A 24,745-nucleotide genomic window follows, 5' to 3' on the forward strand; every position below is an offset into this window, starting at 1 on the left:
CCTGAGGAGATAAAAGCCAGCTGAGAAACCGGAGTTCTTTGCAGGAAGCAGAGAAGTTCTTGCCCTTCAAGTCTTGTGGAAGTTTGGACTATCCTGGTTTGTGTTTGGAGACTGCTGGTTTTGATTATTTCCTTCCTTGCCATTTAAATCTAGTGTTCTTGGCCACCTTGCACAACCTTGGCAAGGCTTGTTCTTGTCTGGGACAATTCGTTTTTAATAGTGTTTTTATTATGAATGAACGGAATTCACAGAGAAGCATTAAAAAGGTTTTGCTTTTATCTCTGTGTGGTGTTTGTTTGCTTTGAACGCGGCTTGGGTCAGAACAAGCTGCCATTCAAGATCCCAGTGTCTGCAAGAACTGCTCCGCCTCCGCTCGGGTCCTCCCATCGTTCACCTCCCTCCATGCAGACATTCCTGACTGCCCCCATCACTCCCTTGTCCAGCTGTTTTATGGGAGGAGAAGGACCTGCTGGAGAGGAAGCGGAGGCTCTCTGGTTGGTTCCAGTCCCCGAAGCGTCTTCCTGACTCTCTTGCCAGGCTGCTTAGACGAGCTCTCACCTTGGTCTCTGCACCCAGGTGACCTGCTTCTCTCTGTGCTCTGGGGCTTCGCCTTGGGCAGAGCAGGGCCAAAGGAAGGAGGGAGGCCTTAGAGGGCGAGGCTGGGTGGGAAGCTCCGCCAGCAGTGGTGGTATTCTGCCGGTCAGGCCAGGTTCTGGTGTATCGGTAGTGCCAAAGATCAGCTGGCAGAGAACCGGTTTGCTCTGGGCCTCTCTGGTGCTCTGCAGTTGGGCCCACCTGCCCGCCTGCCCCTGATCCTGGGTCCTTTTTAACCTCTCAGCTGTTTGGTGCGCCAGAGCGGATTGCTGTGCTAAACAGCGGAGAGGCGCAGTAGCTTAGTTTTTGCCATTTTAACGCATGCGCAAAGCGCCCATTTGGCATGCGTGCGATTCCACCATCCCACCCCTGCAATCATGTCCAACACGCCACGCCCACAGAACCAGTGGTGGGAATTTTTGAATCCCACCACTGTCTGGTTGGGCAGCATAGGTCCTACCCCCTGTGTACCTCGTCAAATGTTCTGACCCAGCTCCCCAAACACGACAAACCCTCCGTAGTTAATGATTCCTTTATTAGGAGCAGCAGCAGCCCTGGCCAACAACAACAACAACAACAAAATTCTCTCAATGCAGACTAACAAGCCCGTCCGGCCAGGACATGAATAATTGTCTGTCACACCTATTCATCTCCGCCCCCTGCCTTTGATCCCCAGAGCTAGTGGGAGCACTTCGCTAGCAGTGGTGGCTCTTCTGTCCCAAGAACCGGCCCATAGATTTCCACTGCTCTCCTCTCCGCTGCCTTCTGTGCATCTGCACTTCAGGCACTGGACCCAGCGGTTCCTCCTCATCCTCATCAGCCACCTCTGGAACTGTGGGCTGTTGACTATCCACCTGAGGGCTGATGGACAGCTCAGGTTCCACCCCGTCTCTCTCTCTCTCTCTCTCTCTCTCTCTCTCTGTCTCTCTCTCTCTGCCAGATCCATCCCCTCTTCCCCTCGGAGCTCTCAGGTTGCCTTGATGCTGACCCTGACTCCCACGCCTCCTCCTCCTCCTCTGATTCAGCTGCTGGAGGGGCCGCTGGCTGACAAGCCACAACAGTCAAGGTGAAGAACTTTCTTTAGGTCACCCAGAGACAAGCAGCCCCTGTAGAGCAGCTGGGAGAAATAAAGCCTCTTTTGAGAAGGCCGGGCTTCATTTGAGCTCTTATTTCTTTATTCCTGCAGCAAGACTCCTGCTTCTTCCCGGGAGAAGGCTGGGAAAGCAGGCTGTCCTTCCGGCTGGGTAACTGGTCAGAGTGGACTGGCCCACTACATCCCTGCCAGCCGCAAGGAAGTGTGGACAGCATCCAGGCTGGGAGTTGGGCAAAAGCAAAATCGGGAGCAGAAAGTCGGATCCAATGCCAACAACTTTGAGAGGACAGAACGGGGCCAAAAGAATTCTCAGCGTCAGGACTTAGCCAGGGGTGGGATTCTGCTGGTTCGGGGTGGTTTGGGTGAACCCCTAGCTCCGAAGATCAGCTGGGAGTGAACTGGTTCGCTCCGGCAATCGTGTGGGCATGCTCGCCCACTGCTGTGCTGTGGTCCCCTTTATCGTCCCAGCTGATCCGCACAGATGAGCGGATTGCTGCTCCTCAGCTGTGATGCTTCCCTGAAGCAACATAGCAGGTGAGGAACCAAACTGGTTGTTATACTGGCAGCATCCCACCCCTGGACAGAACCCATCCCACGTATTAGAGTAGAGGAGAGTAGAATAATAGAGGAGAGTAGAACAAAGGAGTAGAAATAGGGAATCAAATCGAATCGAATCTGGAAGGGACCTTGGAGGTCTTCTAGTCCAGCCCCCTCCTTAAGCAGGAGACCATATACTATTTCAGATAAGTGACTGTTTAGTCTCTTCTTAAAAACTTCCAGTGGTGGAGTGCCCACAATTTCTGGAGGCAAGCTATTCACTGGTTGTATTGTATTAAGAAAGTTGAAAACTTTCTTAAAGATCCATCTCATCCTGGGCACCCTTTTTTTTGAACTATACAAGGTACAGGATAATAATACAAACAAGGACAAACAGGCTGAAAAACAGCTTCTATCCCAGGGCAGTAACTCTATTGAATTTCTACTGTATAGTGCCGTGGTGGCTAACCTTTTTGGGCTCCTGTGCCAAAAATTGTGCGCGTGCTTGCGCTCGCCTGCCAGCACCCAGAAGGCAATGCATGCCTCCCACACATCCCCTGCGCATGCATGAGCAATCCCCCTTTACACTGCCCCCTCACACCTGATCTCACACCTGATTTTCAGCCAGTTTGAGGCCTTTTTCGTCAAATAATAGATCCATTTCATCACTTCCAGTATTTCCGGAAATACAGGAAGTGATGAAACAGGCCTATTATTCGTCCTGCAAAGCCTGCAGAGGCCTTCCTCAAGCCTCTGGGAGGACAAAAAAGGCCTCAAACCAGCCAAAAATCAGCTGTGAGGTGCACGCATGCGCAGTGAGGTAAGCTTGCCTGCGGCTCACATGCCAGCATAAATGGCTCTGCATGTCACCTGTGACACACATGCCATAGGTTCGCCATCATGGGTGTAGTGCCATATTAATGCAATATCGGGGGTTTTCAATTCAATTGCATTGAATGTGAAGTATGCGTGCTTTTGTTTTGTTTTTATAGTTACAATGTACACTGAATATGGCATTTAATTTCATTGTACGAGGTCCAATGACAATAAAGTAAAGGTGAAGGTGATGTTGAAGTGGAGGTGCAGGTGGAGGTGAAGTGAAAGGGGAAGGGAAGGGAATCCAGTTAATTCAGGTATATTGGTGCATTTATCTATCTGAGTTCTGGTTGGATGCGGAAGAAGGCAGTACAGATGGTCAGGGGTGGGAGAGCAGCTCCATGATAGGAGGGGGTCAGAGGAGATGGGAAGGCTGGTAAAAATTTGTTTGAAACACTCAGGGGTCTCTGTGGGAAGTAAAAATCAGGAGGGTTGTTGGCTTTGATTTGTCCAAGGGCCCCCTGGAGAATACAGGTAGCTTGGATGCAGGCTGACTCGATCAAGGTGGAAGTCAGTTGACTGTTAGGAGCAGTCACTCATGTTTTGAATTTAGAGTCAAATTAGGATTGACTTTTGTCAGAGTATATTCATGAACTGGTAACAAGGTCAGCCAATGAATAGGCATAACAACTAAGTCAGCCAATGAGGACTGTTTAGAAACTGAAACTAGAAGCATCCTAGGAGTGGCTCTATATTAAGCCCTGAAGTGAAAGAGAAACTAACTTGCTTGCTTGTCTGCTGAAGTTGAGTTAACATGTCTGCTTCTGTTTGAGTTTGCTCCATGTTGGAGAAATCTACAACTGGTATTGTAAAATTTACTTAATATGTTTATAAAGATGTTAAATGAAGCATCAGCTATCTGTGTTTACTTTTCTGGTGCTGAATTGTTGCTGCAAAACTCTGAACAACTTTCAACTGCTTTCATATATTTTGTAATATTTTGATGTCATTTTTGTCTGCGTTTTTATATGTTGCTAGCCATTTGGAGTTGCTACGATAAGATGGGCAGCCCTATAAACTAAATAAACAAATCATAACTGCAAATACAGATATTCTGGGCCAAGCATCTGGGGGCATTCACAACTCAACCACGGGGAGCATGATGGGACCCACAGCTTTCGGGCGGCCTTTTCCCTAGCAGGCTGGATCAGGCCACATGAGGAGCCAGTTTGGTTAGTTGTAACCCTGGTTGGCTTTGGGAGCTGTGTATGTAGTCTAGACCCAGGCCCATGTTGCTGTGCTTGGCATCAGGCCAGCCCTGGCCTGTCCCCTGAAGCTCCAAGGGCCTGTTCATTATATTGGCTGACTTGCAGAGGATGCTTCTCTTTGAAATGGATCCATCTTCCTTTCTTCCTTCTTCCTTCCTTCCCTCCCTCCCTGTCATGTCCCTGTCTGTGTCTGAATCTGAGGAGCAAGATGAACAGCTGATAGGGAACGGGAGTGTGGCTCTGTTGGCTTGGAGGAAACTGGGGAAGGGCAAAGTCCGGGTGGGCAGAGCAGGGAAGAGGTAGAACAAGGGAGAAGGGGGTTCAGAGGAAGACACAGGCCTGCTGCCTCTTCATCCTAGGGCACACAGGGAGAAATAGGGAGCAATGGGGATTGCGTGGCTTATGGGGGAGGAAAGGGCCCTGATTCCCTTCATTAGCCACAGCTGGGAATGAGAGTTTAAAAGAGATGCATGCTGAGTGCGGCAGCTGCTGGGAATAAACGTGAGTTTATCTCACGTTTGTGTTGACTTTGCTTATCTGTGTTCCTGGCTTTTTCCCAACCGTGTTGAGTTATTGCTGTGCCTTCACATCTGGAATTCTTACTCCTGCCCTGCCAGACTAATTACCTCATCTTGCCTTGATTGGAGTTATAGTTACAGTTTTTGTTGACCACATTTTGGACTTGATTCTCTACAGCCAAAGGCTGTTCCTGGGAGAATTTTTCTCCAGCCAGAGGGTAACCAGGACTTTGGGGGCAAAGTTGGAGCTAATAAAGGGACTCCTATTGATTATCTGACTGTGTTGCCTTTGTGCCACGCCCTTTTGGGTCATCACACTTCCTTTGAAATAAAGCCACATTGGTGTTTCTGGTTAATATTGGGCTGTGTGGTGGATTAAACCTAAAGGAAGGACTTTCAGACTGGCTGCCAAAATGTACAGCTAGGGGAACAGGCTGCCACATGAAATGGAGTTTTTTCCCTCAGGGAGCGGCTGAGCGATCATCTGTTGGAGGTGCCAAGCAGGGGGTTGGACCAAATGATTTCAAGGATTTCTTTCACCCGTGGGAATCTGTAGTCCTGATGTTGGCTTCTCTCCCTCTCTTTCAGCTGAGCCTGCAGATCTATTGAAGGTATTAGATTTCCATAATTTGCCCGACGGCATCTCAAAAACGACAGGCTTCTGCACCAGCAGGCGGTCTTCCAAAGGAGCGGATGTGGCCTATCGCGTGACCAAGGATGCCCAGCTGAGTGCCCCAACCAAGCAGCTTTTCCCTGGTAAGAGGATATTTGTGGCTCAGGGTGCAACTGTGAGGGTCCTTGGTGCTCTCTGGGCTGGGTTGTTATAGATAGATAGTTAGATGAGAGGGAAAGAGAGAGAGAGATGATAGACAGACAGACAGACAGACAGCAATAGCATTTAGACTTATATACCACTTCACAGTGCTTTCCAGCCCCCTCTAAGCGGTTTACAGAGTCAGCCTGTTGCCCCCAACAATCTGGGTCCTCATTTTACCCACCTCAGAAGGACGGAAGGCTGAGTCAACCTGGAGCCAGTCAGGATCGAACTCCTGGCTGTGGGCAGGCTTAGTCCGCAATGCTGCATTCTAACCACTGCGCACCATGGAAGGAAGGAAGGGAGGGAGGGAGGAGAAAAGGAAGAGCAATAGCAATAGATGGATGGATGGATGGATGGATAGATAGATAGATAGATAGATAGATAGATAGATAGATAGATAGATAGATAGATAGATAGATAGATAGATAGATAGATAGATAGATAGATAGATAGACAGACAGACAGACATAGAGATAGATAGCAATAGCCTTTGAGACTTATATACCACTTCACGGTGCTTTCCAGTCCTCTCTGAATGCTTTATATAGAGTCAGCCTGTTGCCCCCAACCATCTGGATCCTCATTTCACCCACCTCAGAAGGACGGAAGGCTGAGTCAACTTTGAGGCTGCTGAGATTCAAACTGCCAAATTGCAGTCAGAAGTAGCTTGCAGTGCTGCACTCTAACCACTGTGGCACCGCGGCTCTTTAGGATGCCCGTGTCCGTCTGACAGCCAGCCTGGGGCACTGGAAGGAGCCTGGTGCTCCCGTTCTTTCCTCTCCTGCTTTGCCCAGGTGAGCTCAAGCCCTGCTTGGCCCCCAGAGGCCCCCCAGCTGGGCTTGTGGTGGGCGGGGCAGATGCTGGCTTTCCAAACAAAGCGGGGGCCCTGCCACGCTTCTCTTCAGCTGGGGCAGCGCCTCGCTTGGGGTGGATCTGGATCTTTGGCCAAAGGCTGAGGAATGTGGAGGTTGCTTTGATCCAACGGCCAAGACGCCAGGCATTTTCTCGACATAATCTGAGGCTCGGCTTTGGCCAAGAAAAGGGGGCCGGAAGTTGTGGACAGGCAGAAAAAGGACGGGTGTGCAAGACTATCCTCCCCTCGGAGGCAGCCTGGGCTTTGCTGGGCTTCCCACCCCTTTCGTTTAATAACACACCTCCTGCAAGTAACTAGATGTTAGCTTAGCCCCAAACAAGTGAATGAGTGGATGGAGATTAAAGACGACGGCGGTAATTGCAGAGCGTTTTGAAAAGGAACGGCGGATTGGGGAATCCGACAGTCGAAGGGTCTGGAGGGGGAAGAGGCAGTGACACGTAGCTCCCCAAATGACTCTCGGGCCCAAGCCAAGGCAGGCTGTAGTTGGAGCTAATTACAAGGTTTGCTCTCCCTCAGCTGGTAGTTTGAGGATCTTGGTGTGTTGCTGCTCTCATGCTGCCAGCGGTGCAAAGCATCCAGCTGTTTGACCTGGAATGCTATGACCCACACCCTTCCTGGGGAGGGGGCGGATTTCTCAGAGATCCTAAAGGATCCTAAGTCCACATGGAGAGGTGCTGTATGCGCGTGTCTGGGTGGACATGGAAGCATTTCCCATCGGTCATACCAGCGCTAGCAACAGCCCTTAGGCTTGTAGGCTGCTTCACAATGCTTTGCGCCCCCCCCTCTAAGCGGTTCACAGAGTCAGCCTCTTGCCCCCCCCTTCCCCCCCACAATCTGGGTCTTCATTTTACTGACCTCGGAAGGATGGTCAGGATTGAACTGATGCCAGTGGGCAGAATTAGCTTGCAATACTGCATTCTAACCACGGTGCCACCACAGCAGATAGGATAGATAGATAGATAGATAGATAGATAGATAGATAGATAGATAGATAGATAGATAGATGGCAGATAGAAAGAAAGAAAGAAAGAAAGAGATAGATAGATAGATAGATAGATAGATAGATAGATAGATAGATAGATAGATAGATAGATAGATAGATAAGAGATAGATAGAAAGATAGAAAGAAAGATAGATAGATAGATGGCAGATAGAAAGAAAGAAAGAAAGAGATAGATAGATAGATAGATAGATAGATAGATAGATAGATAGATGGCAGATAGAAAGAAAGAAAGAAAGAAAGAAAGAAAGAAAGAAAGAAAGAAAGAAAGAAAGAAAGAAAGAAAGAAAGAAGAGAGAGATGCAGGCAGGCAGGCAGGCAGGCAGTTATAGAGATAAATAGCAATAGCACTTAGACTTATATACAGCTTCACGATGCTTTACAGCCCCTCTCTAAACAGTTTACAGAGTCAGCCTATTGCCCCCAACAATCTGGGTCCTTGTTTGACTGACCTTGGAAAGATGGAAGGCTGAGCCAACCTTCAGCCAGACAGGATCAAACTGCTGGCAGTCAGCAGAATTAGCCTGCAATACTGCATTCTAACCACTGCGCCACCACAGCTCCAATTAGCTACAGCAATGGCAATAGACTTATATACCGCTTCGCAGTGCTACATGGCACTCTCTAGGTGGTTTACAGAGTCAGCCTCTTGCCCCCCCCCCCAACAATCTGGGTCCTCATTTTACTGACCTCAGAAGGATAGGAGGTTGAGTCAACCTTGAGCCGGTCAGGATTGAACTTCTGGCAGTGGGCAGAAATAGTCTGCAATACTGCATTCTCACCACTGTGTCACCATGGCTACTAATGCAAGTAGTCCTCAGATTATGGCCACAATAGGGACTAGAACGTCCATCACTAAGTGGTGCAGTTAAGTGGGTCACACCCAATTTTACGGCCTTTTTGCCATGGCCATTCAGCTAATGCGGCTTCCCTGTTGACTTTGCTTGTCAGAAGCTGGCTAGGGAGGTCACAAATGGTGATCACGGACCCCGGACCCTGCAAGCACCCTAAATGCCTGCCAGTTGCTAAGCCCCTGAATTTGGATCATGTGACGGCAAGAATGCAGCCGTGGTTGTAAGTGGAAGTGCAAGGACTGGTCGTAAGTCCCTTTTTTCAGCAGTGTTGCAACTTCTAACTGCCGTTAAACGAATGGTCATAAGTGGAGGACTAAAGTCTCAAAGCAAGCCTTCCTCTGTCAACTCATAAAATATACCTCTGGTCTTTTAGAGTTGCGAACAGAAAGGGAGGGGGGAGCAATGCGGCAGCTCGCAAACTGAAAGTGCATTCCAGAAATGTTTTCATAGATAGTTTCTAGGCGATTGAAGTTTCTGCTGCGAAAAATTCTAAGTGGCGAGCACGATTGATGACTCTTGGCTATGGATGTGTCCCATTGGAGAATATGAATTATGATACGCCCATGTATGGAGGTGGAGGGGCTAGAGGGAAAACCAGGGTCAAGGGTGATAGTGAATGATGTGCCTCAGAGTCGGCTCAGAGTAGCACCAGCACTTTTACTCCAAATAAATTTTCTTAAGCTTTGGAAATCTGGCTAGAGACTCATGATTTAACATGGGGGCAACCACCAGAGCCCTGATATTGTCATTCAGTTGGACTCCAACCCAACTCTGCCATTGTGGCTCCAGATCAAAAGTTGCTGTTTCCCTTGGGGAGAGAAACGGACCACACTCTCTTCTCTGGTCCTTGTTTTGCTTCCAGTGACTCCATTCCCTGAAGATTTCTCCATCCTGACCACGGTGAAAGCCAAGAAGGGCGGCCAGGCTTTCTTGATTTCCATCTACAATGAGCAAGGCATCCAGCAGGTCGGTGTGGAGCTGGGGCGATCCCCGGTTTTCCTGTATGAGGACCACATGGAGAAGCCGGGGCCCGAGAACTACCCTCTTTTCCGCGGCATTAACCTCTCGGATGGCAAGTGAGTGACGTAGGGGAAACGGGGGGTTTGAGGGTCAGGTGGGGGAATTCCAGGTCTCCTTTCTTTGGGTGTTGAATAGGACTCCTTTGTGATGACCCAAAGGGGCGTGGCACAAAGGCAACACAGTCACATAAGTAAGAAAAGTTCATTTATTATCTCCAACTTTGCCCCGAATGTCCAGTTCCCTTCGGCTGGAGAGAAAACTCTCCCAAGAACAGTCTTTAAATGAAGGAAATTCAGTCCAAAAACAAAGTACATATAAACTGTAAATAAAAACCAACGCAAACCACAAGCTGCAGCAATTAACTGGACAGGGCAGGAGAAGGAGTTGCAGACTTCAAAGGCCAACAAAACACACAGAGTTGGGAAGACGCCAGGAACCCAGATAAACCTCGACAAAACAAGATAACTCACAATTTGCTTCCAACAAGTTGCTGTGCGCAACTTCCCTTCCCTGTGTTCCCAGCTGCAGCTAGTGAAGGGAATCAGGGCCCTTTCCTCCCCCATAAGCCACGCAACTCATGTTGCTCCCTTCTCTGTTCTTCCCTGAATGCCATAGTTGAAGAAGGGTGGGACTGGGTCTTCCTCTGAATTCCCTCTGCCTTGCTCTACCTCTTCCCTGCTCTGCCCACCCGGACTTTGCCCTTCCCCAGTTTCTTCCACAGCCACCAGAGCCACACTCCCATTCCCTGTCAGCTGCTTGGCCTCCCCCTCTGAATTGGACTCTGACAGGGGCATGACATCCTTTGAAAGATCATTGGGTCAGGAATGAAGCTTGTGCTGAAGCTCCAAAAACCGGTCTCCAAAAGTGGCCCAATGGGAGCCCCCCCCCCGAGGGAAAGAGCCGATCATTAAAACATTGAATCACAGAACAAGCATTCACACAGCAGGCAAAATCCTGAATTCAGGTAACACCGTGTGCGACGCCCCAGATAAACAATAGCAATAGCACTTAGACTTCTCTACCGCTTCACAGTGCTTCACAGCTCTTTCTAAGCGATTTTACAGAGTCAGCCTATCATCGGAGCTTAGTCTGAAATCTTCAAAAGTGTTCTAATAATTTTAACTTAATAAGTTGGGTACCAATAGAAAGAGACTGTTTATAGCTCAGGGCTGAACTGTGCAATCCTTGATATTCTCTGCGCTTGGTTGCTTTCTTGCAAAATTTTCATGGCCCCAGTAGGTAACATCAACAGTGCACCATCAAACATCATCAAGTTGAAGTTTTTACAAATATGAAATAGATATCAGGCTGGACTGCTCTGGGGCAATTCAATTTGGGTCTTCCAAGGGCCTCTTGTAGCTCTAGAACAGGGTTGTCAAACCTAAGGCCACACAAGGATGTGGTCAAATCCAGCCCACAGGGCCGTCCTGGAAAATATAAGGGACTGGCCCACATCGCTTCGGCCCGGTCTACCCAGTGTGAAGAGGAAACATGTTAGCAGTTTGGGGAGTGGGGTCAACCTGGCCACACTCACCCAGTTGGCCACACCCACCCAGTTGGCCACACCCACCCAGTTGGCCACGCCCACCTGGTCCCCTGAGGTCAACCACAGCCCTGTTGTGGCCCTCAGTGAAATTGAGTTTGACACCCCTGCTCTAAGAAGGCTCTGATCTGCGTGGAAAAGGGCTGTGCCTCCATTTCCCCTTCTCCGAGCCATGGCAGAGGCGAGCCAAGAGGAAATTTAATTCTGGGTCTGTCCAGGGCCCGTTTTCTTTAAGTCCAAAGGTTTTGCTTCTGCCAGATGTATCTAAAAGGGAAGCCTGGGTAGTCATCACTCCTTTGGCTGCTCACAAACATTCAGAACCATCCAGAGTCTCATGTACTTTAGAACAGGGGTCTCCAACCTTGGCAATTTTAAGATTTTAAGACTTCACTTAAGCAACCGTGTTACTAACTTATCAACTGCAGTAATTCACTTAACAACTCTGACAAGAAAGGTCATAAAAAGGAGCAAAACTCACTTAACAAATGTCTTACTCAGGAACAGAAACTTTGCGCTCCATTGTTACTTGCAGCTCCATTGTAAGTTGAGAATTACCTGCTCACAAAAAGTTAACCAAAAACAGTGTTTCTAAACCAGGACTGTCCAAACTTAGCAACTTTAAGACTTGTGGACTTCAACTCCCAGTGTTCCTCAGCTAGACTTTGCTGGCTTTGCTGGCTTTGGCTGAGGAATTCTGGGAGTTGAAGTCCACAAGTCTTAAAGTGGCCAAGTTTGGAGACCCCCCAGCTTTAGAAAGTAGCTCAAATAATCCAAGCAAAGCAGAGATGCCCAGGCATTCCTTCTTTGCCTTGTTGACATGATCTGACTTTGGGGTTTTATTGCCTTTCCCCCTTTTAGAAATCTTGCTACTTACGACCTAGCTGTTTATTCATTTTGCATTTTTTCCTGGAAAATACTTCTGGATTTGGCAAAGCCGTTAAGGCCCCTAATTCATGAAACTAAGACCATGTAAAAATGCAAGTGGAATAATATAATGAGACACAAAAACCCAGTTATTGTGATAAAGAAGCAGCTGCCGCTGCAGAATTATAGGAGAAGTCATCCAACAAATAACATTCATTACACTTATAAAGATATGTTGAGGATAAGCTTGTCTTTTTCCAGCGGAAAGCAGAAGTTTGTTCTCATGCTATCTTCAGTATCTAATTCCACAGCTAATGCCTGGAGATCATTTTGGCTAAGATATTCCCAGCTTTAAAAAAATAATTCGGTCAGGGCTGAGTTGGTGGCTTGAAGGTTCCCGTCTCTCTCGGGAAGAAGCAGGAATGCTGGGAATGTAAACAAGTCATCAAGGGACACCAAGAAGGATGGAAGGCAGAGGAGATGAATGCCTTCTCTTCACCCGTGAGAGGCTCCTACAGGAATGCACTGAGAGTCTGGAAATGTGACATGGTATAAATTCTGAACCACTCTTCCCCCTTGCTCAGAAATTGTTCTCTCTCTGCTGTGGCCGCCACTTCCTGGAATACTAATGTTGGCTTAGGCAACCTTGAACTACACCGGCTAAGACTGGACTTAAACATAGTACATAAAATCATATGTTACAACATCTTACCAGTTAATGAATATTTCAGCTTTAACAACAACAACACAAGAGCACACAACAGATATAAACAAAATGTAAACCATTCCAAACTCGATTGTAGGAAGTACGATTTCAGCAACAGAGCGGTCAATGCCTGGAACTCACTACCTGATTCTGTTGTCACCTGTTCAAACCCCCACTCTTTTACCCTCAAACTATCCACTATTGACCTCACTCCATTCCTAAGAGGTCTGTAAGGGGCGTGCATAAGCGCACCATCGTGCCTCCCATCCCTGTCCTATTGTTCCCAATTACTAGTTCCTATTTCTTGTATTTAAACTTATTTTTATTCTTGTTTCTGTTATATTGTAAGCTTTTGACAAATAAACAAATAAACAAACAAACAAACAAATAAATAAATACTCTAAAGAAACAACTACTGCACCAGTGGTGGTATTCTACTGGTTTGGCCCGGTTCACACAAACCGGTCGTAAAAAATACTATTGTTTGGCTGAACCAGTAGTAAAAAAACAGCTACCGGTTCATCCGAACTGGTATTTTTCCCCCAGCGCTCAGCTGTTCCGACCATCAGCTGTTCCAGGATTCTCCTCGCGGTCTTACTGCTTCACCCAGGAGACTTCCCTGAAGCCCAGGAAGGTAAAAAGGGGTGCGCAGGGGGTGTTGTGCCGCCTCCCCGCGCTCTGTTTTTGCCTCCTGGGCCTCAGGGAAGCCTCCTGAGAGCAAAAACAGCCTCCCAGGAGGCTTTCCTGAGGCCCAGGAGATAAAAAATACAGAGCGTGGTAGAGGGGTGTGCAAAAAAAAAAAAGGAAGAAGCCACACCCACCTAGCCATTCCCAGCTAGCCATGTCTATAGAACCAGTAGTAAAAATATTTGCATCCCACCTGTGTACTGCACTCATGTTCATTCTTGTCTCTATGGCCCTTGTAAGAAGGATGCTCAACAGTCCAAAAGCAATTTTTTAAATTTTTTATTGGTTTTTAAAATAAACATAAACAAACAAAACATAAAAACATCAAGCGATCTTCCATATATATATATATATATATATATACATACAGTGTGCCGGTTGGTTTACAAATTGTTCTGTGCTTCCATTTCGTAGTCTTCAATTACAATTACGTTGTATATAATCTTGTATTTTCAATCAAATATTAAATACATTAATATCATTAATAATCAATCCTTTGACTATACTTTTATTCATTCATGTTTTACGAAATAATCATATTTTACTTAATTTCTTTTACGACAGTTCATATTATCATCCCAAATCTATCCTAGAATCATTTTGTAGATATAATAAGAAAAGAATATATCTTTATATCTTTATTATTTTCTAAAAGTCTACATATTTCATTACTGTATTTAATTGTGTAACCATTGATAGAATAGATCCCAAATTTTATAAAATTGTTTATCATCTTGTTCTCTAATTTCAAATGTCAATCTACTCATTTCAACACATTCCAATATTTTCTTAATGATTTCCTCCTGTGATGGTGTTTTCTCATTTTTCCAGTTTTTAGCAAATACAATCCTAGCCGCTGTTAATACATTTACAATCAGGTATTTCAAGTCTTTACTATATATTTCAGGTAAAATTCCCAATAAAAATATCTCCGGTTTCAAATCTATGTGCTTTTTTGTCATTTTTTCCAACCATGTGTGGATTTTAGTCCAGTATTTTTTAGCATCTGCACAAGTCCACCACATATGGTAATATGAGCCAGGTATCCGATGACATTTCCAACATTTTTTGGATTTATTCTTGAACATTCTTGCTATTCTTGTCGGGGGAAAATGCCACCTGTAAAACATCTTATACAAAGTTTCTTTATATGCTGTTGACATTTTATAATTTTGAGACCACAATTTTTGCCATTTCTCTAAATCGATCCCATATCCAAAATTCTTCCCCCAAGCAATCATAGTTTCTTTAACTTGTTCTTCTTCTAGTTTAATTTCTAATAAATATCCATACAATTTTTAAATCACCTTTTCATCAGTACCTGTCAAATTCTTACCTAAGTCAGTCAATTTATCATAGAAACCTTCTGTTTTAGAATCTTTATCATACCTTGAATGTATTTGTGCATATGAAAACAATTCATCTTTATACCTTGTTCCTCTAGTTTTTGTATAGATTTAAGTTCACCTTTTTCATTCAATATTTCACCATATCTAACTGTTTGTTCCTTTTTGTATATTATAGGACAAGAAAATGCTTCAATAGTCGATAGCCAGACTGGAATTTTCAAATAACATTGTCTTTTAATCTTCTCCCAGTTTAACCACAGAGACTCCCGTGTATAATGTCTTCTAAAATACCCCTGTGTTTTAGTTCCTTTTTACTACAAAAAAGCATGCCACGCCAACAACAGATCTTCTAATGTCAACAATCTAATATTTCTTAATGTTACCCATTCCTTAACCCACATCAAATTTGTAGCTTGGTAATACAACTCCCAATTAGGCAAATGAAATCCTCCTCTTATTCTAGCAACTTGCAAAAGCTTTAACTTTATTCTCGCTTTCTTACCTTGCCATATATATTTCAACACAATTTTATTTAAATCTTCATAGTCTTTTCCAAGCCTAATTGGAATTGTTTGAAACAAATATAAAATTCTGGGTAATATATTCATCTTGATTGTTGATATTCTCCCTTTTAATGACAGTTGTAAATTTTCCCATTTCGCCGAATCTAGTGCTATCTGCTGTTTAAGTTTGATATAATTATTCTCTTTTAGTGTACTGCATCTTGCTGTCAAGTATATCCCCAAGTACTTGATCTTATTCGTGACCTGAATTTTCAATAGGTCTGCTAGTTCTTCCTTTTGTCTTGATAGCATATTCTTTGTCAAGATCTTTGTCTTATCTTTATTTATTTTCAAACCAGCCACCTTTCCATATGTCTCTATCTTTTCTATCAATTTTGATGCTGTTTCTAGTGGGTCTTCTAAGATAAAAACCAGATCATCTGCAAATGCTTGCAACTTAAATTCTTCCTTTTTAATTTTTATCCCTTTTATAGTCTTTTCCTCTCTAATATTTCTATTTAGCGCTTCCAAAGTTAACACAAAGAACAGAGGTGATAGTGGGCACCCTTGTCTTGTTCCTTTTCTTACATCGATAGAATCTGTCAGTTCTCCCTCTATAATTACCTTTGCCGTCTGCTTATGATATATAGCTTCTATTGCTTGAATAAATTTTCTAGCAAAGCTCATCTGTTCCAGCAGTAATAACATGAATCGCCAATTCACATTATCAAATGCCTTCTGTGCATCTAGAAATATCAGAGCCATTTGTTTTTCAGTATGTGTCTTGTAGTATTCCAAGGTGTCCAAGATTACTCTCATATTGTCTTTAATTTGTCTCTTTGGCAGAAATCCATTTTGATCAGGATGGATAAAATTATTTAAATAATAATTTTGCTTCAATATTGAAGCAAAAATTTTATAATCTGCGTTTAGTAGGGAAATAGGTCTATAGTTCTTGATTTGTAATGGATCGGTCTCCTCTTTTGGAACAAGTGTAATATAAGCTTCTGACCATGTTTTAGGTATCCTCTTCTTTAACATAACTTCATTCATAACTTCTAGCAATGGAAGATTCAACGATTCTTGTAATGTTTTGTAAAATTCTGCCGGAAGTCCATCTGGGCCTGGTGCCTTTCCATTATTTTGCTTCTTGAGTGCTTCAGTTAACTCCATCATCGTTATGTTGCTTTCTAACATTGTTTCAATCTCTTTAGGTATCTGGGGTAAATTAGCATTCTGTAAATACTGTTTAACTCTTTCCTCATCAATATTCTCTTGTGTGTATAGTTTCCCATAATAGTCTCAAATGATTTCCTTCTCTTTACTACCATAGCAAACTTGGCCTTGGTCATCTATTAATTGCAATATTTTCCTTGATTCTTTCTCATTTCTCAATTTATGTGCTAACCATCTACTTGCATCTTCAGAGTAATTCTGTTTAGCACCTCTAATTTTCTGTGCTAATTCTTCTTTTTCTATTAGACCCATTTTATGTTTGGTTATATCCATTTTTAACTTAATGTCCCTTTTCTGTGGCATTTTCTGTAGCTCTTTTTCAAGTCCTTTATACTCATCCTCTAATGCCTTAGAGGCCAATCTTTTCATGGTATTTCTTTTCCTTGTATAGTCTATTATCAAGCCTCTAGCATATGCCTTCATTGTATCCCATACATTCTGGATTGATGTATCTTCTTTTTTGTTTTCTCTAAAGAAAAAGGCCAGTTCTTTCTCCATCCAGTGTGTGGGAAGTCTTTTTCCTTTAAAATAGTATTATTTAACGTCCATCTAGATCTTCTTCTTTGTCCTTTCCATTTAATTGTCAATGGATTGTGATCTGCCCAAGTACTTGTTTCAATATTTATTTCTTGAATATTAGTTAACAATTCTGTTGACTTCCATATCATATCTATTCTGGACCATGATAAATGTCTATTTGAGTAGAAGGTGTATTGTTTAGTTTTAGCATTTCTTTCTCTCCATGTATCTTTTAAGTTTATTTCATCTACCATTTAAAAAAAAAGATTTAGGGAGAGTCTTTCTGTTTTGCTTTATTGTTTTCTGTGCTGTATAGTTCAGTTTATTGTCTACAATTCCATTAAAATCTCCCATCATAACTATATTAGCATAGTCCAGTTCAATTATTTTCATATGGAATTCTTTATAAAATTCTTCTTGATTATTATTCGGGGCATAGCTTGTAATCAGGAGTGTTTTCGTATTATTGTCCATTATTTCCACCATTAGTATTCTTCCATCGTCATCATTATAAATCAATTTTGGTGGGCTGGTCTCTTTAATATATAAAACCACTCCTCTTTTCTTGCATTGTGTTAAGGAAGTAAATATTTTCCCTAATTTTGGCTGCATCAACAATTGTTCATATGTACTTCTTGTAGGCAGATTATATCACATTTTAATTTCTCTAATTTATAAAAGGTTTTTCTTCCTTTAATGGCTGAATTAAGTCCATTTATATTAATTGTAATCAATTTTTTCTCTTCCATGGTTATATTTTTTAGTTAGGTTTGACAGCTCTCATGGATCTTGATTCATGTTGTTCTTTGGCTTCCTCCTTTCCACCTACTGCACCTTCTTCTTTTTCAGTCGTCATTTGACAGTCCTCTTGGAATTCAATTAGTGAAATTTCTTTTTCTGCCTCTTCCTCTTTCCCTCTGAAAAATTCTGTGTAAAATGATTCAGCTTTCTCAATTGAGTCAATTGTATATTTCTGTTCTTGCCATTTGAACATTAAACCTTCTGGAATCAGCCATCTATAATTCACCTCTTTTTAAGTAGCAATTTGGTCAAGAATCGGTATTCTCTTCTCATCTCTCTCACTCTTCTGGGTACTTGTTTCAAGACCACAATCTCCTTGTCTTTATATTCCAGTGTTTTCTCTCTTGCCACTTGGAATATTTGCGTTTTAATGTCTTTCTTTGTAAATCTGATGTGAACTTCTCTTGGTAAGCTATTTCTCATTATCTCAGCTAGATTTTGTCCTTTTTCTTCCTCTATGTTTTGGAATCTAAGATAAAATTCTGATCTGTCCACCTCCCATCTCAGCACACCACTTTTATCTTGTTCAACCACAGTTAATCTGTTATTGATGTCTCCAATCTTCTTGTCTCTTTGTTTATCTTCTTCAATTTTTTGGAGTCTCTCATCATACTTCATCATCATTTGTTGGATGTTCTCCACTTTTTCATCGGTTTCCCTGTTCTTTGTTCAATGTTCTCTATTCCCTTTTCAATATTCTCTGATCTTGTTTGAATATTTTGAATTCCTTGCATAATCATTTGCAGGGTCACTTTTTCTTGTTCTTTTTCTTACCTTAACATTGTCTGTATTGGACATTGTCCTCCAGATGGTGGAGAGGAAGAAGTAGAAGCTGAGGAACCAGGAGCTGTTAATTTCCTACTCATTTCGAGCAATTCAAAATCTTCAGGTTCTTCTAGACCTTAATCCAATTACGAAATAACCAATTGTAGTTCCAGATAAAAATAGTAGGAAAAAAGAAGCCAAATAGTAATAATAATAAAAAAAGAAAAAAAATTCTCCAGGTTCTTGTATACCTTAATCCAATCGATTGGTTAGATAACAGTAAAAATTCAAAAATGAAGGAAAAGACCATAAACACACACAAAAAAGAAAAAGTTGTAAAATCCTAAAAAAAGGTGGAAAAGTGAAGAATAAAAAGCTAAAAAAAGAAAGGGAAAATTCTTCAGGTTCTTCAACAGGCCAGAAAAATAAACAAACAAAGAAACAAAAAACCAATATGGAAGGTAGATAGAAAGACCAAAATACCAGGAAAGGAGAGAGAAAAAAAGGCTACTCCCTTAAAAAAAAAAAAGAAGGGAATCATTAATACTAAAGCTTTTCCTTTAAAATAAAAAGCAAGTGTAGAAATTTAACTTCCAAAGACAAGAAAAAAAAACACAAAGACAAGTTCCAAAGAGCCAAAAATCCAAATAGCTATTACAAAAAGCAAACTGATGAGGAGGGGTAGCGCAACTTAGAAAAAATAAAAAGAGCACACTGCACTTTTTTTTATTATCCAAGGCTCTTGTTATAACTCTCTTCTCCAGAGACTTATCACCTTTTCTTTTCCTATAAGCTTCAACACCAGACTCCAGCTGTTGATAGAAACCCAGAAGAGCGCCTGCAATAATACTCTATCTTATCAAATAGCAATGTCCTTGAAAAAAAGTCTCAGTTCTTTCTCAGCTTTGTCTAGTAAAAAAAGAGATAGAATATTTCCAAGCCTCTGATTGGCAGTGTTACAAAGTTGCTTTTGCTTCCACTTTCCCGCTCCTTTTCCAAGCAAAATATAATAAGAATTAATTAAAAAAAGAAAAAGATATTTTTTAAAAATTAAAAAACTAAAAGGGAGTCTCTAGCCTAAAATATTATAAAATCAAAAAGGAGAAAAAGGATAGATGAAAGAAGAGAAAAAAACCAGTCCAGTTTCAAAATATAAGATCATGTGTACAAAATCCAACAATGAGAAAAAAATAAAAATATTACTTTGACATTCCTGTTTAAAATCGCTGCTTAATCACTTCTGTCAAAACTTTTACAGATTCTTTCTTTCCCTTTGGGTGTCCTTTCAAATCTTAGAATAAAGTTCTCACCAAACCGGCACACTCTCTTTTTCCGCTATCTTTCGTTTCGGAGCTGTCCCATCTTCAGAAGCTTTAATGGCTGCCTCTTTGCCGCTGGCAAAAAAGAGCTTCTCCTGGATCTACCAGGGACTTTGCAATATCCCTGGGATCGACAGGATGCGCTCTTTACATTCACCGTCTCTTTGGGACAGTTTAGATCCAATTGGACCATCCAGGAGCAAAGATATCGACAGTGATTTTAGACCTCCAAGATCGCATGCTGTATCATCGCGACGCCAGCTCCGCCCACCAAAAGTCCAAAAACAATTTGAACATGGATTTTGATTTCATGAGTAGATGCGGAGTGAGAGCAAGCTTTTCTTCATCTCCTCTCCAGTGTACTGAAAGAATGAGGACTCTTGAGCCCCAAAGCTGTGGTTCTTCCATTACTTGGGCGTTTGTCAAGCTTTTTTAATATGAGCCTTTTCATTCTCCGTAAAGAGATACTTATATTTACAGATGAGCAAAACAATCTGTTTATGGCTGGAATAGCACAAGACAAATATGCGAATGCAGGACAGGCACCCACAATGGATTTAAAATGAATTTAATTTCCTAAATCAATCTTATCAAATCTGCCTTCCAGAAGTTTCGGAACTGCAAAATCCAGAATTCCCATGATTGGCCAGCACATCTGGAGCTGCCTAATAATCATGGAAAGTTGCCCTAAATCAGAGTGGGCTTTGTGCAGTGTGACAACCCTCTTTTTTATGACTTCACCTTCATCGCAGTTCATTTTTGGCATGATAGGTTTTTGCTCAAATGTGTTGAACTATTATTTGCCCTTGAACACTCCAATCGCAAAATAGGCAGAAATTCATGGAGGTGATAGGCTGTTCGTTGTAAGTTAAAAAAGAGACATTCACACATGAAAATTCATGTTTATTTTGCAGCTGGTTCCCTGGGGAAATTCCTGGAGGAAAACCTGCAGAGATTCTCCGTCCTCCAGGTCCTGGTTGTCCCAAAGGTGCTTTTTCAGGAGGCAACTGGACTCTCTTGTTTTTTCTTTTGAAGTCATTTCGCTTCTCATCCCAAAAGCTTCTTCAGCTCTGACAGTGTGATGACTGAGGGCGTAGCACAAAGGCAACACAGTCACATAAGCAAGAAGACTCCTTTCAATACCTCCAGCTTTGCCCCCAATGTCCAGTTCCCTTTGGCTGGAGAAAAAACTCTCCCAAGAACAATCTTTAAGTGGAGGAAATTCAGTCCGAAAATAAAGTACCTATAAACCGTAAATAAAAATCCACACAAACCACAAGCTGCAGCAATTAACTGGACAGGGCAGGAGAAGAAATTGCAGACTTCAAAGGCCAACAAAACTCACACAGTTGGGAAGACGCCAGGAACCCAGATAAGCTTCGACAAAACAAGATAACTCACAATTTGCTTCCAACAAATTGCTGTGCGCAAACTCCCATTTGTACCCTATGATTGAATGAAAGGAATCAGGGCCCTTTCCTCCCCCATAAGCCATGCAACTCACATTGCTCCCTTCTCCGTTCCTCCCTGCGTGCCCTAGGATGAAGAGGGGGCGGGCCTGGGTCTTCCTCTGAATTCCCTCTGCCTTGCGCTATCTCTTCCCTGCTCTGCCCAGCTGGACTGTGCCCTTCCCCAGTTTCTTCCACAGCCACCGGAGCCACACTCCCATTCCCTGTCAGCTGCTCAGCTTCCCCCTCTGAATTGGACCCTGGCAGGGGCATGACAGACAGGAATAGTGGGGAATGGAAGGATTTATAATCCTTGCAGGAATATAAAAATCCAGTTGCCTCCTGAAAAAGTACCTTTGGGACTTCTTGGAGGAAAGTGAAAGCATGGGATAAAATGAGTGGCAAGCTGTCTGCTTTGTATCAGCGTTTATTTTCTTGGCGATGAACGTAGCCAATGTGATTTATTAAACTAGTCTTAGCATCGAATACTTCTTGAGAACCGATGTAATGTTTGCGGTTTCTGGAAGGGAAGCTTCTAGAACTCTGGGCTGAGGTGGACATGGGAAGCCCTGACATTTGGACCTTCTTTTGACCTTCTACTTGGGCCTGTTCTTCCCCAGGTGGCATCGAGTTGCTTTCAGTGTCCATAAGAAGAATGTCACTCTGATTTTGGACTGTAAAAAAAAGGTCACCAAATTGCTGGACCGAAGCGACCACCCCATCATTGACGTTAATGGCATCATCGTCTTTGGAACAAGGATCCTGGATGAGGAAGTATTTGAGGTAAGAGCGTGAGAGAGACAGAACTGCCAGGATGTCAGGAAGGCATCTCGAGTGCTGAGCATCGGAGAATGTTGTTTCTTGGGATAAGAAGAAGAGCTTCAAAATGAGAGAGAGGGAGAGAGGGAGACGGGGATAGAAAGATAGATAGAGAGAGGCGGGGAGGGAAGGAGAGAAGGAGGGAGAGAGGGGGGGAAGAAGACAAAGGGGAGAAGTTTGTCACATCCTATTTTAGAAAGGAAGTCTTGGAAATAAAACCACTGTAGAACAGTCTCCATTGCAGAGCTTTGAAAATGTAGCCTTGGTTCATAATAGAACTCTTTGGGGTGACCCTAGCTTGGGAGAAAGAGAGGTAGAAACCCAACTTTAATAAGCCATGATCAAAGGCGCTCTGTGACCGACTTGGGAGAGGCCCAGAGGGGAGGAGATCTTTAAGCCGTCACTGTTATGATTTCTGCTGCCAAGAAGTGAATTGGCTTCTGTCTGGCTTTGGGTTTCCATTATGCCATCAACCCCTGGAATAGCCAGCCTTGGGGAGTCTGGAGCTCCAGGTTCTGGGCTCTCGACAGGCTCGCCAATTCTCCTGGCCCACCTTCATCCATCTTCACTTTCCTTTAATTATCTTCTCCATTTCTACCAAAAATAACAATAGCAATATCCCTTAGACCAGTGGTGGCTAACCTTTTGGGGCTCCTGTGCCAAAAATTGTGCATGCACTTGCACGCTCGTGCTTGTGTGCCAGCACCCAGAAGGTAATGTGTGCCCCGCCATGCCTCCCACACATGCACTCGCAATCCCCACCGACTCATCCACCCCCTGCCCCCCCGTTATCTGCACTGTGCCTCATAGCTGATTTTTGGCCGGTTTGAGGCCTTTTTTTGGTCTCCCAGAGGCTTGAGGAAGGCTTCTGCAGGCTTTGCAGGCCAAAAACTAGCCCTGTTTCATCAATTCCGGTATTTTCAGAAAAACAGGAAGTGACAAAACAGAGCTATATTTTGGCCTGCAAAGCCTGCAGAAGCCTCCCTCAAGCCTTTGGGAGGCTGAAAAAGGCCTCAAACTGGCTGAAAATCGGCTGTGAGGCACATGTGCAGTGAGGTAAGTTTGCCTGCAGCTTGTGTGCCGGCACAAATGGCTCTGCATGTCATGGTTGCCATCATGGCCTTAGACATATATACCGCTTCACAGAGCTTTCCAGCCCTCTCTAAGCGGTCTATAGAGTCAGCTTTTTGCCCCCAACAATCTAGCTCCTCATTTTACCCACCTCGGAAGGACGGAAGGCTGAGTCAACCTTGAGCCTGGTGGCATTTGATCTGCCAAATTGCAGGCAGCCGGCAGTCAGTAGAAGAAGTACTGCGCTCTAACCACTGCACCACAGTTTGGGCCAGATTTTCCATTGCTAAGTGATGTGGTCATTAAGTGATTCACGCCTGATTGAATTACCTTTCTTGCCATGGTCGTTAAGCAAATCAATGCGATCATTGGGCTGTTCATGGCAATCACGTGACCTATTGTAGATCAAGGTCAGTTTCCAAGCACCCAAATTTTGATCACATGATCACAGGGACACTGCAACAATCATAAATGCCAGGATGGTTATATGTTGCTTTTCCCCCCCGCACCGTCTCAATTTTGAAGGGTCATGAAATGAACGGCCTTAAATTGAGGACTACCTGTATGTATACCATTCTTCTAAGATGTTAGGAATTTGAAATGTGGATGAGTAAGATTTTGGTTTGCTTCCATTTGTTATTCAATCTGTTATTCTGTTGTTGTTATTGTTATCTCTTTTATTCATTAAACATGAAACTCAGTCAACTGAACCAATACCAGTGATTGGTGCTAATGGTTGACACAGGTTGCTGCCAGCGTCCTAGGTCATCTAGCCAATCTCATTGTACACTGGTTGCAAACACTCCCCTTCATAGCCGCAGCAATTTGCTGTTCTGCACCCATTTCCCCTTCTGCACCGCACCCATTTTTTTTTTTTACGTGCATCCGCTTCCGGTGAGGACCAAATCGAGTGATGACCAAATTCTCGGAATGGATTACGGTTGTCACCTGAGGTTCCACTGTACCTTCTTAAAATATACGATGTTCCGAATGGTGCAGTTTTTTGCAGTTCTGCTGGTGTTGCTGCAGGAAGCTTCAATTTCTTGATGTCTTTTGTAAAATTCTTGGACATGGTACCAAGGGGGCCAATAACCATGGGCATCACTGTTATATGTTTCATCCATAATTTCGTAGTTCCAAAGGCCGAGATATTTCATGATTTTTTCCAGCTCTTTTTCTTCGACTGGCGTCTCCTGGTCAATAAATTGTACGTTTTGGCCCCTGACAACCATAATACCTGGCCTGTTGGGTTCCACATGGTGCTGTATATGAAAGATCTTCACCATCTCGTGGGATTTTCGAATACAGACAGATTGCCATTTGGAACCCAACACACCACATATTATGATGGTTGTCGAGGGCCAAAGCATATATCATCATCAAGAATAATAACAATAATTTTAAAATAAAAAATTGGCAAAGAACTTGAAAAGAAACCAAAAGATTAATTTTACTTGGATAAAAATGGCGCTCAGCTAAGTCTCAAAAGAGGCAGTCAATATTTTCTGCTTAGGTTTTACAGCAAGCAGTTTGTCTGAAGCAGAGAATGAGAAGCGTGGTCTTTCAATCAGAGTTTCCTCACCTTCAAAAAATCCTTCATGAATGTGACTTCCTAACGATCCAAGAAAGAGTTTTCTCCCTGGCTTCTCCTCCTATTGCAGGCTCCACGTCCCCTAGTTTTAGGGGAGACTCCAGGGGGTCTGTGGAGCTGAAAGATCGGGGTT

General features: G+C 43.4%; 1 protein-coding gene across 2 annotated transcripts in view; it reads left to right on the forward strand.

The window, feature by feature from the left end:
* The window catches only part of COL5A1 (collagen type V alpha 1 chain), a 250,402-nt gene that overhangs the window by 50,456 nt on the left and 175,201 nt on the right, over positions 1-24,745 (forward strand). For both annotated transcript variants that reach the window (XM_026719149.2, XM_087914298.1), the window contains exons 2-4: positions 5,415-5,582; positions 9,234-9,447; positions 21,752-21,914. In XM_026719149.2, the coding sequence (XP_026574934.1) occupies positions 5,415-5,582; positions 9,234-9,447; positions 21,752-21,914 (545 nt within the window). The remainder of the gene's footprint in view (positions 1-5,414; positions 5,583-9,233; positions 9,448-21,751; positions 21,915-24,745) is intronic.

This window comes from Pseudonaja textilis, chromosome 17 (assembly GCF_049901715.1).
Source record: "Pseudonaja textilis isolate UNSWEBS1 chromosome 17, rPseTex1.2, whole genome shotgun sequence".
NCBI classification, from domain to species: Eukaryota; Metazoa; Chordata; class Lepidosauria; order Squamata; family Elapidae; genus Pseudonaja; species Pseudonaja textilis.